The following is a 14,355-nucleotide window of genomic DNA, read 5'->3' as shown; positions in this document are numbered from 1 at the left end:
ACATGTCCCAGACAAACAAAGCAAATCAAAACAGAAAATTTGAGTTTTTCTTTTCACTTGCACACATCCCAAAAGTCTCCAAGTCTGTTGTATTCACACCTGTCTCCCAAATCTCCTTTTTTATCACACCTACACCCATACTTGTCCCCAGAATCTGCTTTTTTTTTTCGCATTTACATGTACCTCCCCCACCCAAGTCCCCCCCTCACCTCCATTTGTTGCTTCACATGGACCTGGTTCCCCCCAGATTTTTACACAATTCAAGCCCCCCTCTGAGCATATTTGCTTTTTTCTTCCTTTTTTTCTCTCTTTCCTTTTTCCCTGACTTTTTCATCTTTTTTTTTTTCCCTTTCCCCCTTTTTTTTATTTCCCCCATTTTTTCCCTTTTCCTTTATCTCTTTTTCCCTTTTCCCCCTTTCTTCATTTTTCCACCTTTTCCCTTTCCCCCTTTTTCATTTTTCCACTTTTCCCCCTTTCCCCCTTTTTTCTCCTTTTCCCCTCCTTTTCTCCCATTTCTTCCTTTTTCCTCCCTTTCTTCCTTTCCTTTTTTTCCCCACAAAATCATCCTGGAAACAATTGAATTCAACTGCAGCCAGGATCAAACCCAAGGGTGGTAGCAGGGAGTGAGGATATCTGGGGAATTTTCAGCCAAATGTTCACATTTGGGGCTTTTTACAGCAAATATATATATTCCTATATTTAACTATATTGCAGCAGAGCCTTACCTGCTTCTGATTTTTATCCAGCCCCAAAGCGTTCCTTTCTGTCCTCAAATCCTTTCTTGCAGTGAATGATGAGAGTAACCCCAGGGCAGCTCCTCCCTTTATTACTTTTTTGCAGAAAGGGGGAAAATATAAGACAAATGCAGACGACGCTGGGGGACCGACCCACCCAGTGCTTTGACATCATTTTTGGCGAGAAAAGAGGTGAAAACAGGAAAGAATGCATGGTTTTGATTAAGGCCAGGCTGATTCTGATTCACTAAAAAGGTCTTGGTTTAAAAAAAAAAAAAAAAAAAAAAAAAAAAAAAAAGTATATTTTCTGGTGAAATTACCTCATAATTGGAAGGCGAGGGGTTTTGCAGAATTGGGATGGGACTAAAATGCAAAAAAAAAAAAAAAAAAAAGTCCAATCAGTGCAAAAAGGGGTCAAAAAAAAAGTCAAAGTTAAAAAAAAAAAAGAAAAGGGAGGGAGGTGGGAATTTTTGCAAGAAGAGCTCATTTTTCTTTTTGCAAAGTATTAGGGGGGAGGATGACAAATTGGGGACTCAGGTGTTTTTTGGGGGTGTTTTGTGCACATTTGCGTGTGGTGTGTGCACACTTAGGGTGTTGTGTGCTTGTGTGTCACGTTGCATGCATGCGTTGTGTTGCACGTTGTGTGCAAAAGTGCATTTTGCACATCCATGTGCAGTGCACACATCCAGCGTGTGCATGTGCACTCACAAACACGTGTGTTCACACATGTTGTGCACATCAATGTTGTGTGCACACCTAGCATGTGTTGAGTTTTGTGTTGCGTTGCATGCTCACATTCCCACAACCACTTTTTCTTTAGGGAAAAAATAATAATAATAAAAAAAAAACACTTTGTCATTTCGGTGATTTTTTTCCCGTAAAATTAGTATTTTTCCCCTAAATTAGTCATTTGGGCTATTGGCAGACTTCACGTCCCTGCATGAAAATGCCAAGAAATAGGGAAAAATTGAGGATTATAAATAAAGCATAATGAAATCAGAGCATTTGGGAAATTTGTCTGTGTGTTTTGAGGGTTTTATTTTTGCACCCATTGTTGCTGCTCGGAGCTGCCAAATTTGGGGTTTTTCTTTTTTTTTTCTCTCTCTTTCTTTTTTTCCAAATTCACTTGAATTTTCTCTTTTTGCAGGCAGGGAGCGCTGGAGATCAGAAATAGACCCCTGATGCTCCCAGAGGCCAAAAGTCCTAAATTCGTGCAGAATGGTAAAGGGATGAGGCTGGAGGGGGGGGGGGTATGCATGCATATAATACAAGGAATCATAAACTCATGCACGTGGAGTGCAAAAATCATAGATTTGTACACACAAAGTCAAAAAAATAATAATAAAATTGTGCACATAGCCAAAAAATCATAGATTTTTTCACACACACACACACACAAAAAAACTTAAATTTGTTAACAAAGGGCAAAATATACCCATAAATTTGCATGTACAGACTAAAAAAATAAATAAATAAACATAAATGCACATGCACTGAGGCCAAAATAAATAAATCAATTAATTAATGTACGTGATATTAAAAAAAAAAAAAAAAACTAAATGCGTGCACACAAAGAGCATAAATTCAGACACATAAATTCCAAAAATCCCTAAATGCACACGGACACGTGAGAAATGGAGACGACACAGGAGCCACGATGTCTCGACTGCAATTTTATTGCTCTGGCAGAGGCTGTTGCACACGTTTGACAGGGGGAAAATGGGGACAGGAGCAATGGGGACAGTCCTTCTGTCCCAGTTGCATTGGTTTATCTGCAGGAAAAAATCAAGATTCATGCAAGCCGGAGTACTGGGGAAGATAATACCAATTTCCAAATCCTTACTTTTGCAATTCTCTTTTTTTTTTTTTCCTAGATTCACACCTCAAAAAAAAACAAAACTGACTCACAACCAGCAGTTGTTGCTGTCGGCGACCTTGGGCATCTCAGTGGGGACGCCCGTCACCTTGAAGTTATCCACCTGGAAGACCCAGCGCCCCGGGATGTTGACGTTGGAGGTCTTGGTGATGTTTATGACGGCGTCGGTGCGGGAGCCGGGGATGTTGTAGTAGTTGGTTTCATCTCCGCTGTTGAAGCCAGCCTAAAAATAGGAAAAAAAAGAAGGATTTGGGGCTTAAACACCACCCTACAGGGAATTAATTGTATGGGACAACCTTCTACTGTTGGTGCTGTTGACCCCAACCTCCTACTGTTGGCGTTGTTGACCCCAAAATATGTTACGGGCCCATCTCAGTTCTTGTCCTCTCCAAAAAGTTAAGGGGCTGCCCTCTATTTTTTGGCAAACCTGGTGTAGTTGGCCCACCAAAAATGGAGCAGGGCAACCTCCTACCTCTGGTCAACCTGATGTCCCCTCCAAGAATATTATGGGCTATCCACCTGGTGAACCTGAAGGTGTTCCTAAATGATGCTGCAGGTCAACCTCCTCCCTTTTTCCTTGATTCCCTTCATCCCATTTCCCTCTGCCTTTAATTCAGCCCCACGTACGTGGGCCGGGGTCCCTCCGAGGCCTGTTTCGGCGTCACCACCGCTCGCCGCCCCCGTGGTCCACTGGATGTCCTTGTAGTTGAGGATGATGAAGGACGTCTCGGTGTTGGTGGTCAGGGCAGCTTGGAAGGTGTTCCCCTGGGAAAGAAAAGAGCAAATAACACCATCAGAAGAGGGATGAGCAGGTATGGATGGGACCCTGGCACGTGTAAATGAGTGCAGACTCCTCGCCTAGACCCATGCCAAGAGGCCATCTTGGTCAAGCCGTGGTTATCCAAGTAGTTTTTTTCACATCTACCTCCAGAGAAATATTTTTGGTGCTCTACCAGAGCCTCTTTCTCTGCACGGGGCGCCCAGAGGGATGGTGTGGTGGAAAAGCTGACATTCCACACAGGAAAAAAAAATGTAAATTAATCAAGGAGTAAAGGTTTGGATACAACACCTGCATGTCAGCACTTTGGGATGGTTGGGGAGCTCTTTGGGGTTTTGTGTGGATGTCCAGGGTTGGCAGGTAGAACGGGGGGACTGGGGGACACGTGTTCACCTCAAAAGGCACGACGGCAAAAGAGTGGGTGGCAAAGGCCAATGGATGGGTCATAAGGCCAACAGATGGTTCATGAAAGCCAACAAATGGGTTGTGAAGGCCAATAAAAGCAAACAAATGAGTCACGGGGTCCAATGAGTGGGCCATAAAGCCAATACGTGAGCTGTGCAGGCCAAGAAATTGGTCATAAAGACAATGAAAGGGACAAAATGGGGGATCTGAAAGCCAATGAATGGGCCAACAAATAGGTCGGAAAGGCCAGTGAGTGGACCTCCAGGCCAATGAGTGGATCTTAAGGCCAAAGAGTGGATCTTAAGGCCAATATAAGGGTCATGAGGCCAACAAATGGGACATGAAGGCCAACAAAATGGAGCATGAAGGCCAGCACAGAGGTTATAAGAGCAATGAATGGGTTACAAAGGCCAAAGGTCTTTGGTTTAGGATGTCTTTGATCCTGATGACCAGTCTGAGGGCCTAATTCATTCTGCTTCCACAACACTTTTGCCCGTGTCCACGTGTTTCTCTGCATGGAGCGAGGTAGAATAAAATAATTTTTGCACATAGGACCTTGTTTGACCTTAATTGTGGACCTTACCTTGTTGGAGGTGGAGCCGTAGTAGGCCACGTGTTCCCAGGTGGCCACGAAAGCCCACGTGGCAGTGAAGGGGATGTCGGGGAAATATTGGTTGATTTGCTTGGTGATGAGCCCCAGCAGCTCCGGGTCCGTGGTCTCGCGGTAGAAGACGTCCCCTCCCAGCACGTTGTCCACGTCCCCCCAGTACGGCGCCACAAAGGAGCGCCCGTCGGCCAGGGGGAAGGGGTCGGGGGTGTACTGGTTGACCCGACTGCCGAAAGAAATCACGCCGTTGTTGTTCACCTGCAAAAGAAACTGGATTAACGCTGGTGGGGCAGCAACCAGCTATGTTGGAGCCCTAATATGAGGTCAACTCCTTGTCCTCTTGCTTGCAGGCTTCTAGAGATGGATGCAGGACCTGGATATGCTCTCACCAGCAAATTTTACATCTCTAGGACCATATTGGAGGTATTTAGGTCACTATTGCCTCTACAGCTCTATCAAAACCAAGGGGAAGATGGGATGTAGCACAAGTCAACTTGGCCATACCCAAGGGTGTAGTGCTCCTCCAAGACCCACTAACCCTACAAGGATGCTTTGATGCACCAGAAAAACTCATATTAGGTCTTCTGTGGGTCACTCCTGTGGAAGGGTTGACTTCAGGGTGGGCCCGTGACAAAATGGATTGACAAGGGGAGCAAAAAAAAAATGAGGGAAAGATGGAAAATGGAGAGACATGCAAGGAGGACACACAAATTTTGGCTCACGTACATAAAGGGTTTGGTACTTTTTGTTATAGAAGGTGAAGGGCACGGCGAGGGACAGCTTCTTCGATGAACCATCATCAAGTTTGGGGTTTTTGTGGTCTTTCTGGTCCAAACCATAGGGGTAGAACAGGGATGCTGCAGGAAGGCAGAGGTAGAGGTAATGCAGGACCAACCCCTGCCCCATCCACGTTGTCCACCCCACCCCAGCCCCTCCCAGCCTCATGCATTTTGGGGTGAAGCTCATCAGGTCTGGGACTCTTAAAAAAAATAATAATAAACTTGCATTTCCATATATCCATGAGAAAGCCCCACTCCCTTCCACCTTCCCAAACCAAAGCAGAAACAGACACATTTTTGGGTGAGAATATCATCTATTAAAGTAAATCCCACTGCCCAAAAACTCACTTTCTTGCACCGGTTGGACGTTTACCACAGCTTCTGGAAAGGAGAGGGGGAAAATATTAACCACCACGTTTCCATCTAACAGCATCCCTGGAAGAAATCCCATTTTTTTTCCCCACATACCCAACAGCAGGAGCAGGAAAGTGAAGGACTTCATCCCAGCCCCTGCAAAAATGTAAAAATTCTGTAAATTTTTAATTGCAATGATCAAGCAGCCTGATGATGCTCTGTAGGTGAAAGGTTTCTCATTAAAATAACAGCCTTTTTCATAGCAATTTTCACCCACAACACGATGAGTTATTTTGGTTGGTCCTCAAAGCATTGCCTGGCCAAGAAGGATTTTATTTTTATTTTTATTTTTATTTTATTTTATTTTATTTTATTTTTATTTTTATTGGCAGTTGAGAAAAAGCAGATTTCACCTGAGCATTTCAACCTTTTAATCACCCCTTTTTGCCCCAGTCTGGGGACTGAACCCATAGGAATCACTCCCTGGAGCAAACCTAGCCATAAATTGGTGGGATTTTGGTGAAAACACATAAACACACGCACATTAAATAATAATAATAATAATAATAATAATAATAATAATAATAATAATAATAATAATAATAATAATAATAATAATAATAAATAGTTTTTTTGGATGGATGGAAAAAGAGAAACTGAGGCAGGGCAGAGGATGCATGATGTCATTAGGATGATTTGATGAGTATTTTGCAAAACAAACAGAACAATCATTTTTTTGCACCAAATCTGGTGCTTCCTCAGGAGCAGACTGCTCGGTTTATGCAATTTTAAGCAATTTAGAGAGGAATCAAGGGGGAGAAAAAATAATTCTCTTACCTCGATATCTCATTGTGTCCCGATTTCACAATGGAAAGGCGAAGAGGGCTGAAAAGAGGGACTGACACGAGCGTGGCCACCAAGAAATGAGTTTTCCAGCAGATCCTGACCCTTCTTTTAACACGCAGCCCTCACGGCCTCCCTCTGCCATAAAAAAAAAGCAGAAACGCAGTGGAATCTGCCAAATTTCTGCCCATCAAGGCAGCGTGGAACCGCAGTCCCCTGGGATCTCAGGGGAAGATTTCGGGACCTGGGAGACACTTGGCTCCTCCCGATGTTTTTCATTATCCTACGTGAGGTTTTGGCAAGGAGGTGGAGCAGATGTGGGGAGGGGGGTGGTCGTTCCTGAGGACTCCCAGATGGGATTTTTCCAGCGAAAGAGAGAAAAAAAACACCATTTCAAAGGGTGCTGGGCTGCAGCTGGGGATGTTGTGCGCTCAGCGGGGTTTATTTGCCATAGCCAAAAAAAAAAAAAAGAAATAATGCTAATTGGGGTGGCCACAGGTTATACAATCAGTGCAATGTTCTCCATGGGTCTTGCACCCATTGCAATGTCCTGTGTTGGATCCTGCACCGATTGCAAGGTTTCCCGTGGATCCTGCACCCATTGCAAAGTTCCCCATGGATCCTGCACCCATTGCAAGTTTCCCTGAGAATCCTGCACCCATTGCAAGGTTTCCCGTGGATCCTGCACCCATTGCAGGGTCACTTGCAGATTTTGCACCTACTGCGAGGTTCCCCATGGATCCTGCACCCGTTGCAAGATTTCCCATGGATCCTGCACCCATTGCAAGGTTCCCCATGGATTCTGCACCCATTGCAAGGTCACCTGCAGATCCTGCACCCATTGCAAGGTTCTCCATGAATCCTGCACCCATTGCAAAGTTCCCCGTGGATCCTGCACCCATTGCAAGGTTCCCCATGGATCCTGCACCCATTGCAAGGTTCCCCATGGATCCTGCACCCATTGCAAAGTTCCCCGTGGATCCTGCAACCATTGCAGGGTCACTTGCAGATTCTGCACCTACTGCAAGGTTTCCTGTGCATCCTGCACCCATTGCAAGGTTTCCCGTGGATCCTGCACCCATTGCAATGCTCCTCATGGATCCTGCACCTATTGCAAGGTTTCCCGTGGATCCTGCACCCATTGCAAGGTCACCTGCAGATCCTGCACCCTTTGCAAGGTTTCCCATGGATCCTGCACCCATTGCAATGTCCCGTGTTGGATCCTGCACCCATTGCAAGGTTCTCCATGGATCCTGCACCCATTGCAAAGTTCCCCATGGATCCTGCACCCATTGCAAGTTTCCCTGAGAATCCTGCACCCATTGCAAGGTTTCCTGTGGATCCTGCACCCATTGTAGGGTCACCTGCAGATCCTGCACCTACTGCGAGGTTCCCCATGGATCCTGCACCCGTTGCAAGATTTCCCATGGATCCTGCACCCATTGCAAGGTTTCCCATGGATCCTGCACCCATTGCAAGGTCACCTGCAGATCCTGCACCCATTGCAATGTCCCGTGTTGGATCCTGCACCCGTTGCAAGATTTCCCGTGGATCCTGCACCCATTGCAAGGTTCCCCATGGATCCTGCACCCATTGCAGGGTCACTTGCAGATTCTGCACCTACTGCAAGGTTTCCTGTGCATCCTGCACCCATTGCAAGGTTCCCCATGGATCCTGCACCAATTGCAAGTTTCTCCATGGATCCTGCACCTATTGCAAGATTTTCTATGGATCCTGCACCCATTGCAAACTTTCCCATGGATCCTGCACCCATTGCAAGGTTTCCCGTGGATCCTGCACCCATTGCAATGTTCCCCATGGATCCTGCACCCATTGCAAGATTTCCCATGGATCCTGCACCCATTGCAAACTTTCCCATGGATCCTGCACCCATCACAAGGTTCCCCTGCAAACTTTTTTTTTTTTCCAAGGAAAGCATTGCAAGGGTGAGGGAAACCAGCTGCTTATCTTCAGATCCTGGCTCACCATGTGCCCCAGATATCCTCATTTTCAGGAAACCCGGGGTTGTTTTGCAACTTGACCTCCACGAGCCACGTGAGATCTCGGCAGCTCCTGCCCTATCCCCCTCCACAGGATTCTCTCGAATCAGCCAAAATCTGTCTTTTTCAGAGCCAATTCCTTTCCCCCCCCGTGGTCCCGGGTGAGTTCTGCAAGAAGATTCTCAGGAAAACACAGATTGGTCCCATCTGATTATAAAAAGGGAGGATTTGGGACCAACCCTGCACTTTTTTCCCCTCCATCCTCACGTTTCCATGGGCTTCGGGGAGAGCAAAGAGCTGCGCTGAGCCTATCAGTAAGTGGCTCCATTTTTAAGCGACTTTCTGCTCTTTTTCTTACATTTACGTTTCTCCTCATTCCCATTTTCATCTCCATCCCCGTCCCCATTGTTATCTTCATCATCAACCCCATCCTCATTATTTTCTTCATCATCATCCTCATCCCATCCTCATCCCCGTCCCAGTCTTCATCCCCATCCCCATCTTCATCCCCAGCCCCAGCTCCATCGTCATCCTCATCCCCATCTTCATCTTTATCCTCATCTTCATCCCCATCCCCAACCTCAACTTCATCTCCATCCCCACTGTCATCTTCATCTCCATCATCATCATCCTCAGCCTCATCCCCATCCTCAGCCTCATCCCCATCCTCATCTTCATCCCCATCTTCATTCTCATCCTCATCTCCATCCCCAACCTCATCTTCATCTCCATCCCCACCCTCATCTTCATCTCCATCCCCAACCTCATCTCCATCATCATCATCATCATCATCATCTTCATCATCTTCATCATCTTCATCATCTTCATCCCCATCCTCATCCTCATCCCGGGTTCTACTGGGAGCCCCTAACACATCCCGCATGAGCAAAATGAAGCGTCGGTGATACCTCCACCCAACCAGCAGGGGTCCCAGCTGGGTTAAATCAACCACAAATTAATTAAAAAGGGATTTATTTCCCCAACCCAAGCCCAGCCAAAACACCCGGTCCCTGTTGGTCCGATCAGTTGGGTGCTAAACCCAACGGACCTTGGGTGATGGAGAGGAACCCGCACTTCTGAGAGCATCTGGAGGTGGGCAGGGGGCTTGCACCTGCACTTTGGCCCCTTTTTGTCCCAAATTTCAACGATTTGGGGGTGGATTCATCCATAGGAGGCTTGGTGGAAGGTTACCAGGTGGGTGGAGTTGATGGAAATAAGGGAAAGGACGAGGTTTTGGAGGTGGCATCAAGAGGAGCTTCAGGTGTTGGGTTGGACGTGGTGGCAATGGGGTGAGGGTGGGGCTCATCCCCCTAAAAAATTTAAAAAACATCACTTTGGGGTAGTTTTGAGCTAAGATGGGACATCGAGGTCCCCACCAAGCTCTTGCTCAACCCTAAGCTCATTTTTTTTGCCTCTTTTTAACTTTTTCTTGGCGTTTTTTTTATCCAGCGATGGCGATGGGCAGGATGTGGTGGCTCCCAGCCTGGCTGTCCCTGATGTGTGGTGAGTGATGATATGACCCTGTTCATCCAAAAAATGCCATTTTTCTGAGGATGGGGCTTGTTTTGGGGGGAAATTGGTGCATTTCTGCAGTAAGAAACCCTTATTCCTTTTTTTTCTAAAAAAAAAATTATTTTTTTTTTCTCTGCAAAAATCTTTAGTTTGTGTCTTTGTCAGCAAAAATCCCTTATCACCTATTTATTCATTTTTATAAAAACAAAATTACCTTTATTATCTGCTCCTTTTTTTCCAAGAAAATCTCTTTACTCCCTACTTTTTAGGAAAAAAAAAAAGTCCTTATCACCTGTCTTTCCCTTTTTTGCCAAATTTTCTTCACAAAAAAAAAAAAAAAAGCCATCATCACCTGTGATTACTTTTTACTAAGAACCCTTATAACATGTTTTTTATGAAGAAAAATAAAACCTTAACATCCTATATTTCACTAGACAGTATGATTGTATTTTGGGTGAAAAGCCCTTGTTTCCCTAATTTTTTATTTTTTTAAAGAAATAAGGTTTATTCCTTGTTTTGTGTTTCAGTTGTTGGAAAACACCTATTATCATCCATTTAGTGGTTGTTCCTTTCTTTTTTTTAGAAAAAAAAAAAAAAAAAAAGGTCTTTGTTACCTGTTTGACTTCATAAGGGAAAAAATATCTAATACCCGATTTTTTATTTTTTTAGGAGAAAAATGCCCTATAAACTCCTTTTTTTAACCACAACACCCTTATATAACCTATAACCTGCTTTTTTTTTTTTTTTTTTTTAGAGCATTCCCCTATCACTTGTCCCATTTTTCAGAAATAGTTTTTTTTTTTACTACTTGAATTCTTTTTTGTTTAGAAAAATGCCCTAAATTCCTTTTTCCCACCCAACAGCCCTTTTTACTTCATTGGTTTGCATGAAAAAATAATAAATAAATAAATAACTTATTCCCTGGGATTTTTCTTTCTTGGTTTAAAAATGTTCTCTTTACCTTTTTATTCTATTTAAAAAAAAAAAAAAAAAAAAAAAAAAGTCTTTTTCCCTTCTTTTCCTTTCCAGAAAATTAATTAATTAATTAAATATATATATATAACCTGTTTATTCGGATGGGGGGAAGGTCAGGAAAATATGTATTGGTTTTCACCTAAAAGCCCCTTAAAACCTGTTTGATTTTCATCAAAAATCATTAAAATCATTTATTTGTTTTATTCTCAGCTAAAGGGCTTTTTTACTGTAAAAAGGTCCTTTTTACCTATTTTTTTTGAGGGGAAAATAGCTATTACTAACTGTGTTAATAGGAATTTCTATGGCAAGTTTCTGCTGAAAATTTTTGGGGCTATTTTTGTTTTTCTGGTGCTTCCCCCTTGACTTTTCTGCTGCAATCACAGTATTCAGGCAGACTTTGTCCTCCTTGCCCTGAACTTTTAAACTTCAGTTTTCTTCAGCAAAATGCCGCTATTCTTCGTATTTTGGTTCTCAGGGCTCTGCGCTATAATTTATGCGGAAAAAACCCTTCACTGCATGCTTTAAAAACTACGAGGAACAATAAAGACAAAAATAAACCTCAAAACTTGCTACTGCAATTTCTGCATCAAAACCTTTTGCTTTTTTAGTTTTTCTGAACTTCTTAACTGTATATTTTTGCAACAACAACAAAAAACCCTTTATTTCCTACTTCCCTACTTTCAGAAATTTCAGTTGCAATTTCTGCAACAACAACAAAAAAATTTATTTCCTATGTTTCATTTTTTCAGAACTTTCTCCCACAATATTCTACTGGAGGGGGGGAAGGGGGAAATATATATATATATATTTTTTTTTTCCCCCAGAAATTTATATTGCAATTTCTGAGGCTAAAAACCCTTCTTTTGTATTCTTTAGAACCTTCCACTGCAATTTCTTCAGCTGAAAAGCATTCTTTTCCTGGTTTTGGGTGTTTGGGTTCTTTTTTGTTGTTTTCTTGGTTGTTTTTTTTATTTATTTTTATTTTTTTAGAGCTTCCTATTGCAAGTTTCTGCAACCAAAAAAAAAAAAATTAAATCAATTAAATTAGGATTTTTTCCGCAGAATTCCCTACTATAATTTCTGCAGCCAAACCCACCTTTTTCCCCCGTTTTTTCTAGGCCTTTCAACCGCAACTTTTCGCGGCAAGGAGTTCTTAGTCGCCTTCCCCCAGAACAACGAGGAAGCCACCCGCCCCAACATCAAGCTCCTCTTCACCTCCTACTTCGAGTCCACCCAAGTGACGGTGACGATGGTCGATGACACCTTCAGCAACACCGTCACCCTCAGGAAAGACCAGACGTTTTCCTTCTACGTCCCCGGCACCCTGGAGCTCGTCAGGAGCCGGGTTTCACAAAAAAGCCTCTTGATCAAGTCCACCAAGGACATCTCCGTGGTCTTCACCAGCTCCAAGCCCTACAGCATCGGGGCCACCGCCGTCTTGCCCCTCGAAAAGCTGGGCACCGAGTACTACGTGGTGACGCCGGACGACAGCTCGAAAGACGGCTTGAAGGAATTCGTGGTGGTGGCCGGGAAGGCCGCGACCTTCGTCTCCATCGCCTTCAAGGGCAGTGCTTATTTCAGAGGGACGACTTACCCCTCCGGCTCGCTTCTCCGCCTCTCCTTGGACCCCTACCACAGCCTGCAGCTGCAGAGCACCGACGATCTGTCGGGCACCAAGATCACGTCGGACAACGCGGTGGCCGTCTTCAGCGGGCACACGTGCGTGAAGGTGCGCACGGACTGCGACTACGTGGTGGAGCAGCTCCTGCCCGTCACCGCCTGGGGGAACACCTACATCGTGCCCCCCAACCCGCTGCAGAAGGTCCACGATTACGTCTACGTTGTGGCGGCTGAGAAAACCTCCATTTCCTACCACCTGGGGGATTCAGCCTCCAGAAAGGACGTCCTGGCCGGCGAGGTCTACAGATTTGAGACGAGTCAAAATTCGCCGTTCTACGTGAACTCTTTGGCCTCAATCCAGGTGGTTTTCTTCTTCACCGGTGCCAGAAAAGGCTCGCTGAGGCAAGACCCTTTCCTGCTCAACATCCTACCCATCAGCAGCTACTGCCCGTCCTACTGGGTCAACAGCCTGAACGACTACAAGAACTACGCGCTCATCGTCGCCAAGAACACGGACACGCACTCCATCACTGCCAACCAGAAGACATTGAAGGGCTCGTGGGAAGAAGTTCCCGGCTCGGATTTCTCCTGGACCATGCTCAGCATCAGCAAATCATTCGAGATCCAGAGCGCCGAGCACCACTCTGCAACCTTTGGGCTACTGGTCTTTGGCTTCAACAGTTACAGAGGCTTTGGCTTCACTGGTCTTTGTGCCACGCGTAAGTAGGGCTCAAGGCGTGGTTATGTGGCCATGAGGTGGTGGCTTCTTGCTCTGTGGAACCACAGAGTGGTTGAAGTTGACCTCTGGAGGCCAACTGGTCCAACCCGTGCTCAAGCAGGTCACCCAGGATCACGTCCAGGTGGCTGTTGAAGATCCTCCAAGGAGGAGACTCCACCACCTTACTGGGTTGGAGCCGGTGCTCCATCACCTGCACAACGATGTTCTTCCTGATGTTCACCTGGAACCCGTCGTGTTCCTGTGCCTGGGGGATGCTCTGTCCCATCATCCAGGTGTAATGATTCATATCTTCATTAATATGATTAATATCTTCATATTTATATTATGAACATTATTAATATGAATATTATTGATATTAATATGAAGATATTAAACAGGACTGGACCCAGTATCAACCCTTGGGGTATTCCACTAATTATGGCCTCCAACCCACTGACCCTTCCATGCTTTGTTCCCACCGTTGTACCTTGCATCCCACTGGCTTTTCTCGTGGATGCTTCTGCTTTTTCTTACCATCTATTTTTTTTATCTCAGCAACTTATTCCATGCTTTCCTGCGCCGACGTCATCTGCCAGGAGCAGGAGAGGTGCAAGATGGTGGAAGGAGTGCCCACGTGCATCCAGGAAACGTTCTCAACCTGCAGGGTCACCGGCGATCCCCACTACCATACCTTCGATGGGAAAACCTTTGATTTCATGGGCACGTGCACCTACACCATGACCAAGACCTGCGATGAAGACCCGGACCTGCCCGTCTTCAGCGTCGAGGCCAAAAACGAGCACAGGGGTAACCCAAAAGTCTCCTACGTCGGTGTCGTGATCGTCCACGTCTACGACATTACCATAACCGTGGTCAGGTCCGAGGATGGCTTTGTGAGGGTATGCATGATAAAAATTAAGAAATCTAAAAAATATCGTGGTGTTTTACTAGAATAACATATTTTCTGTGTGTATTGTGTGTATATTTCCACAACCATGAAGGCATTTCTTGCGTGGCAGGAAAATTGCCTTTGCCACCTTGGCCCTAGTGTGGGTGGAAACAATGCTATTTTCACATCTTTTGGAGGAAAATGGTGTTGCCTTGATCCCGTCTGGGTTTTGTTGTTCTTGGCTGATCATCAGATTTCTGCACAA

At 45.0% G+C, this 14,355-nt stretch overlaps 2 protein-coding genes across 4 annotated transcripts in view; one reads left to right on the top strand and one right to left on the bottom strand.

Annotated features, from left to right (window-relative positions):
* Positions 1-2,387: 2,387 nt before the first annotated feature.
* LOC309889330 (alpha-tectorin-like) lies at positions 2,388-6,542 on the bottom strand. Of its 2 annotated transcripts, XM_082782102.1 has the most exons (8): positions 6,371-6,536; positions 5,648-5,689; positions 5,528-5,560; positions 5,127-5,257; positions 4,377-4,658; positions 3,238-3,375; positions 2,643-2,833; positions 2,388-2,506 (listed from the first exon to the last, which is right to left on the bottom strand). In XM_082782102.1, exons 1-8 carry the CDS (start codon positions 6,381-6,383, stop codon positions 2,503-2,505), a joined length of 834 nt encoding a protein of 277 aa, XP_082638228.1. In that variant the 5' UTR covers positions 6,384-6,536; the 3' UTR covers positions 2,388-2,502. The 2 variants fall into 2 exon arrangements, with proteins under 2 accessions (XP_082638228.1, XP_082638229.1); XM_082782103.1 differs by having other exon boundaries at positions 2,388-2,833; positions 5,528-5,557; positions 6,371-6,542.
* Positions 6,543-8,620: 2,078 nt separating this feature from the next.
* The window catches only part of LOC309889334 (IgGFc-binding protein-like), a 28,449-nt gene continuing 22,714 nt past the window's right edge, over positions 8,621-14,355 (top strand). Inside the window, exons 1-4 of one of the 2 annotated variants that reach the window (XM_082782107.1) lie at positions 8,621-8,690; positions 9,826-9,879; positions 11,982-13,202; positions 13,757-14,100. In XM_082782107.1, the coding sequence (XP_082638233.1) occupies positions 9,828-9,879; positions 11,982-13,202; positions 13,757-14,100 (1,617 nt within the window). In that variant the 5' untranslated portion in view covers positions 8,621-8,690; positions 9,826-9,827. Of the gene's footprint in view, positions 8,691-9,495; positions 9,571-9,825; positions 9,880-11,981; positions 13,203-13,756; positions 14,101-14,355 lie in introns of those variants that run through there. The other variant, XM_082782108.1, reaches the window with a different exon arrangement.

The sequence above is a fragment of the Aythya marila genome (genome assembly GCF_965140915.1).
Source record: "Aythya marila genome assembly, chromosome: 36".
Classification (NCBI taxonomy): Eukaryota; Metazoa; Chordata; class Aves; order Anseriformes; family Anatidae; genus Aythya; species Aythya marila.
Note: the sequence above shows the minus strand (reverse complement) of the source record. Positions and strands in the feature narration are given on the sequence as shown.

Bases quoted from the DNA above. Each gene is read 5' to 3' on its own strand.
- LOC309889330 (XM_082782102.1), bottom strand. The intron at 3,376-4,376 runs GTAAGGTCCACA...TTTCTTTCCCAG, and splicing joins ACGGCTCCACCTCCAACAAG to GGGAACACCTTCCAAGCTGC. The intron at 2,834-3,237 runs GTACGTGGGGCT...TCCTATTTTTAG, and splicing joins TCGGAGGGACCCCGGCCCAC to GCTGGCTTCAACAGCGGAGA.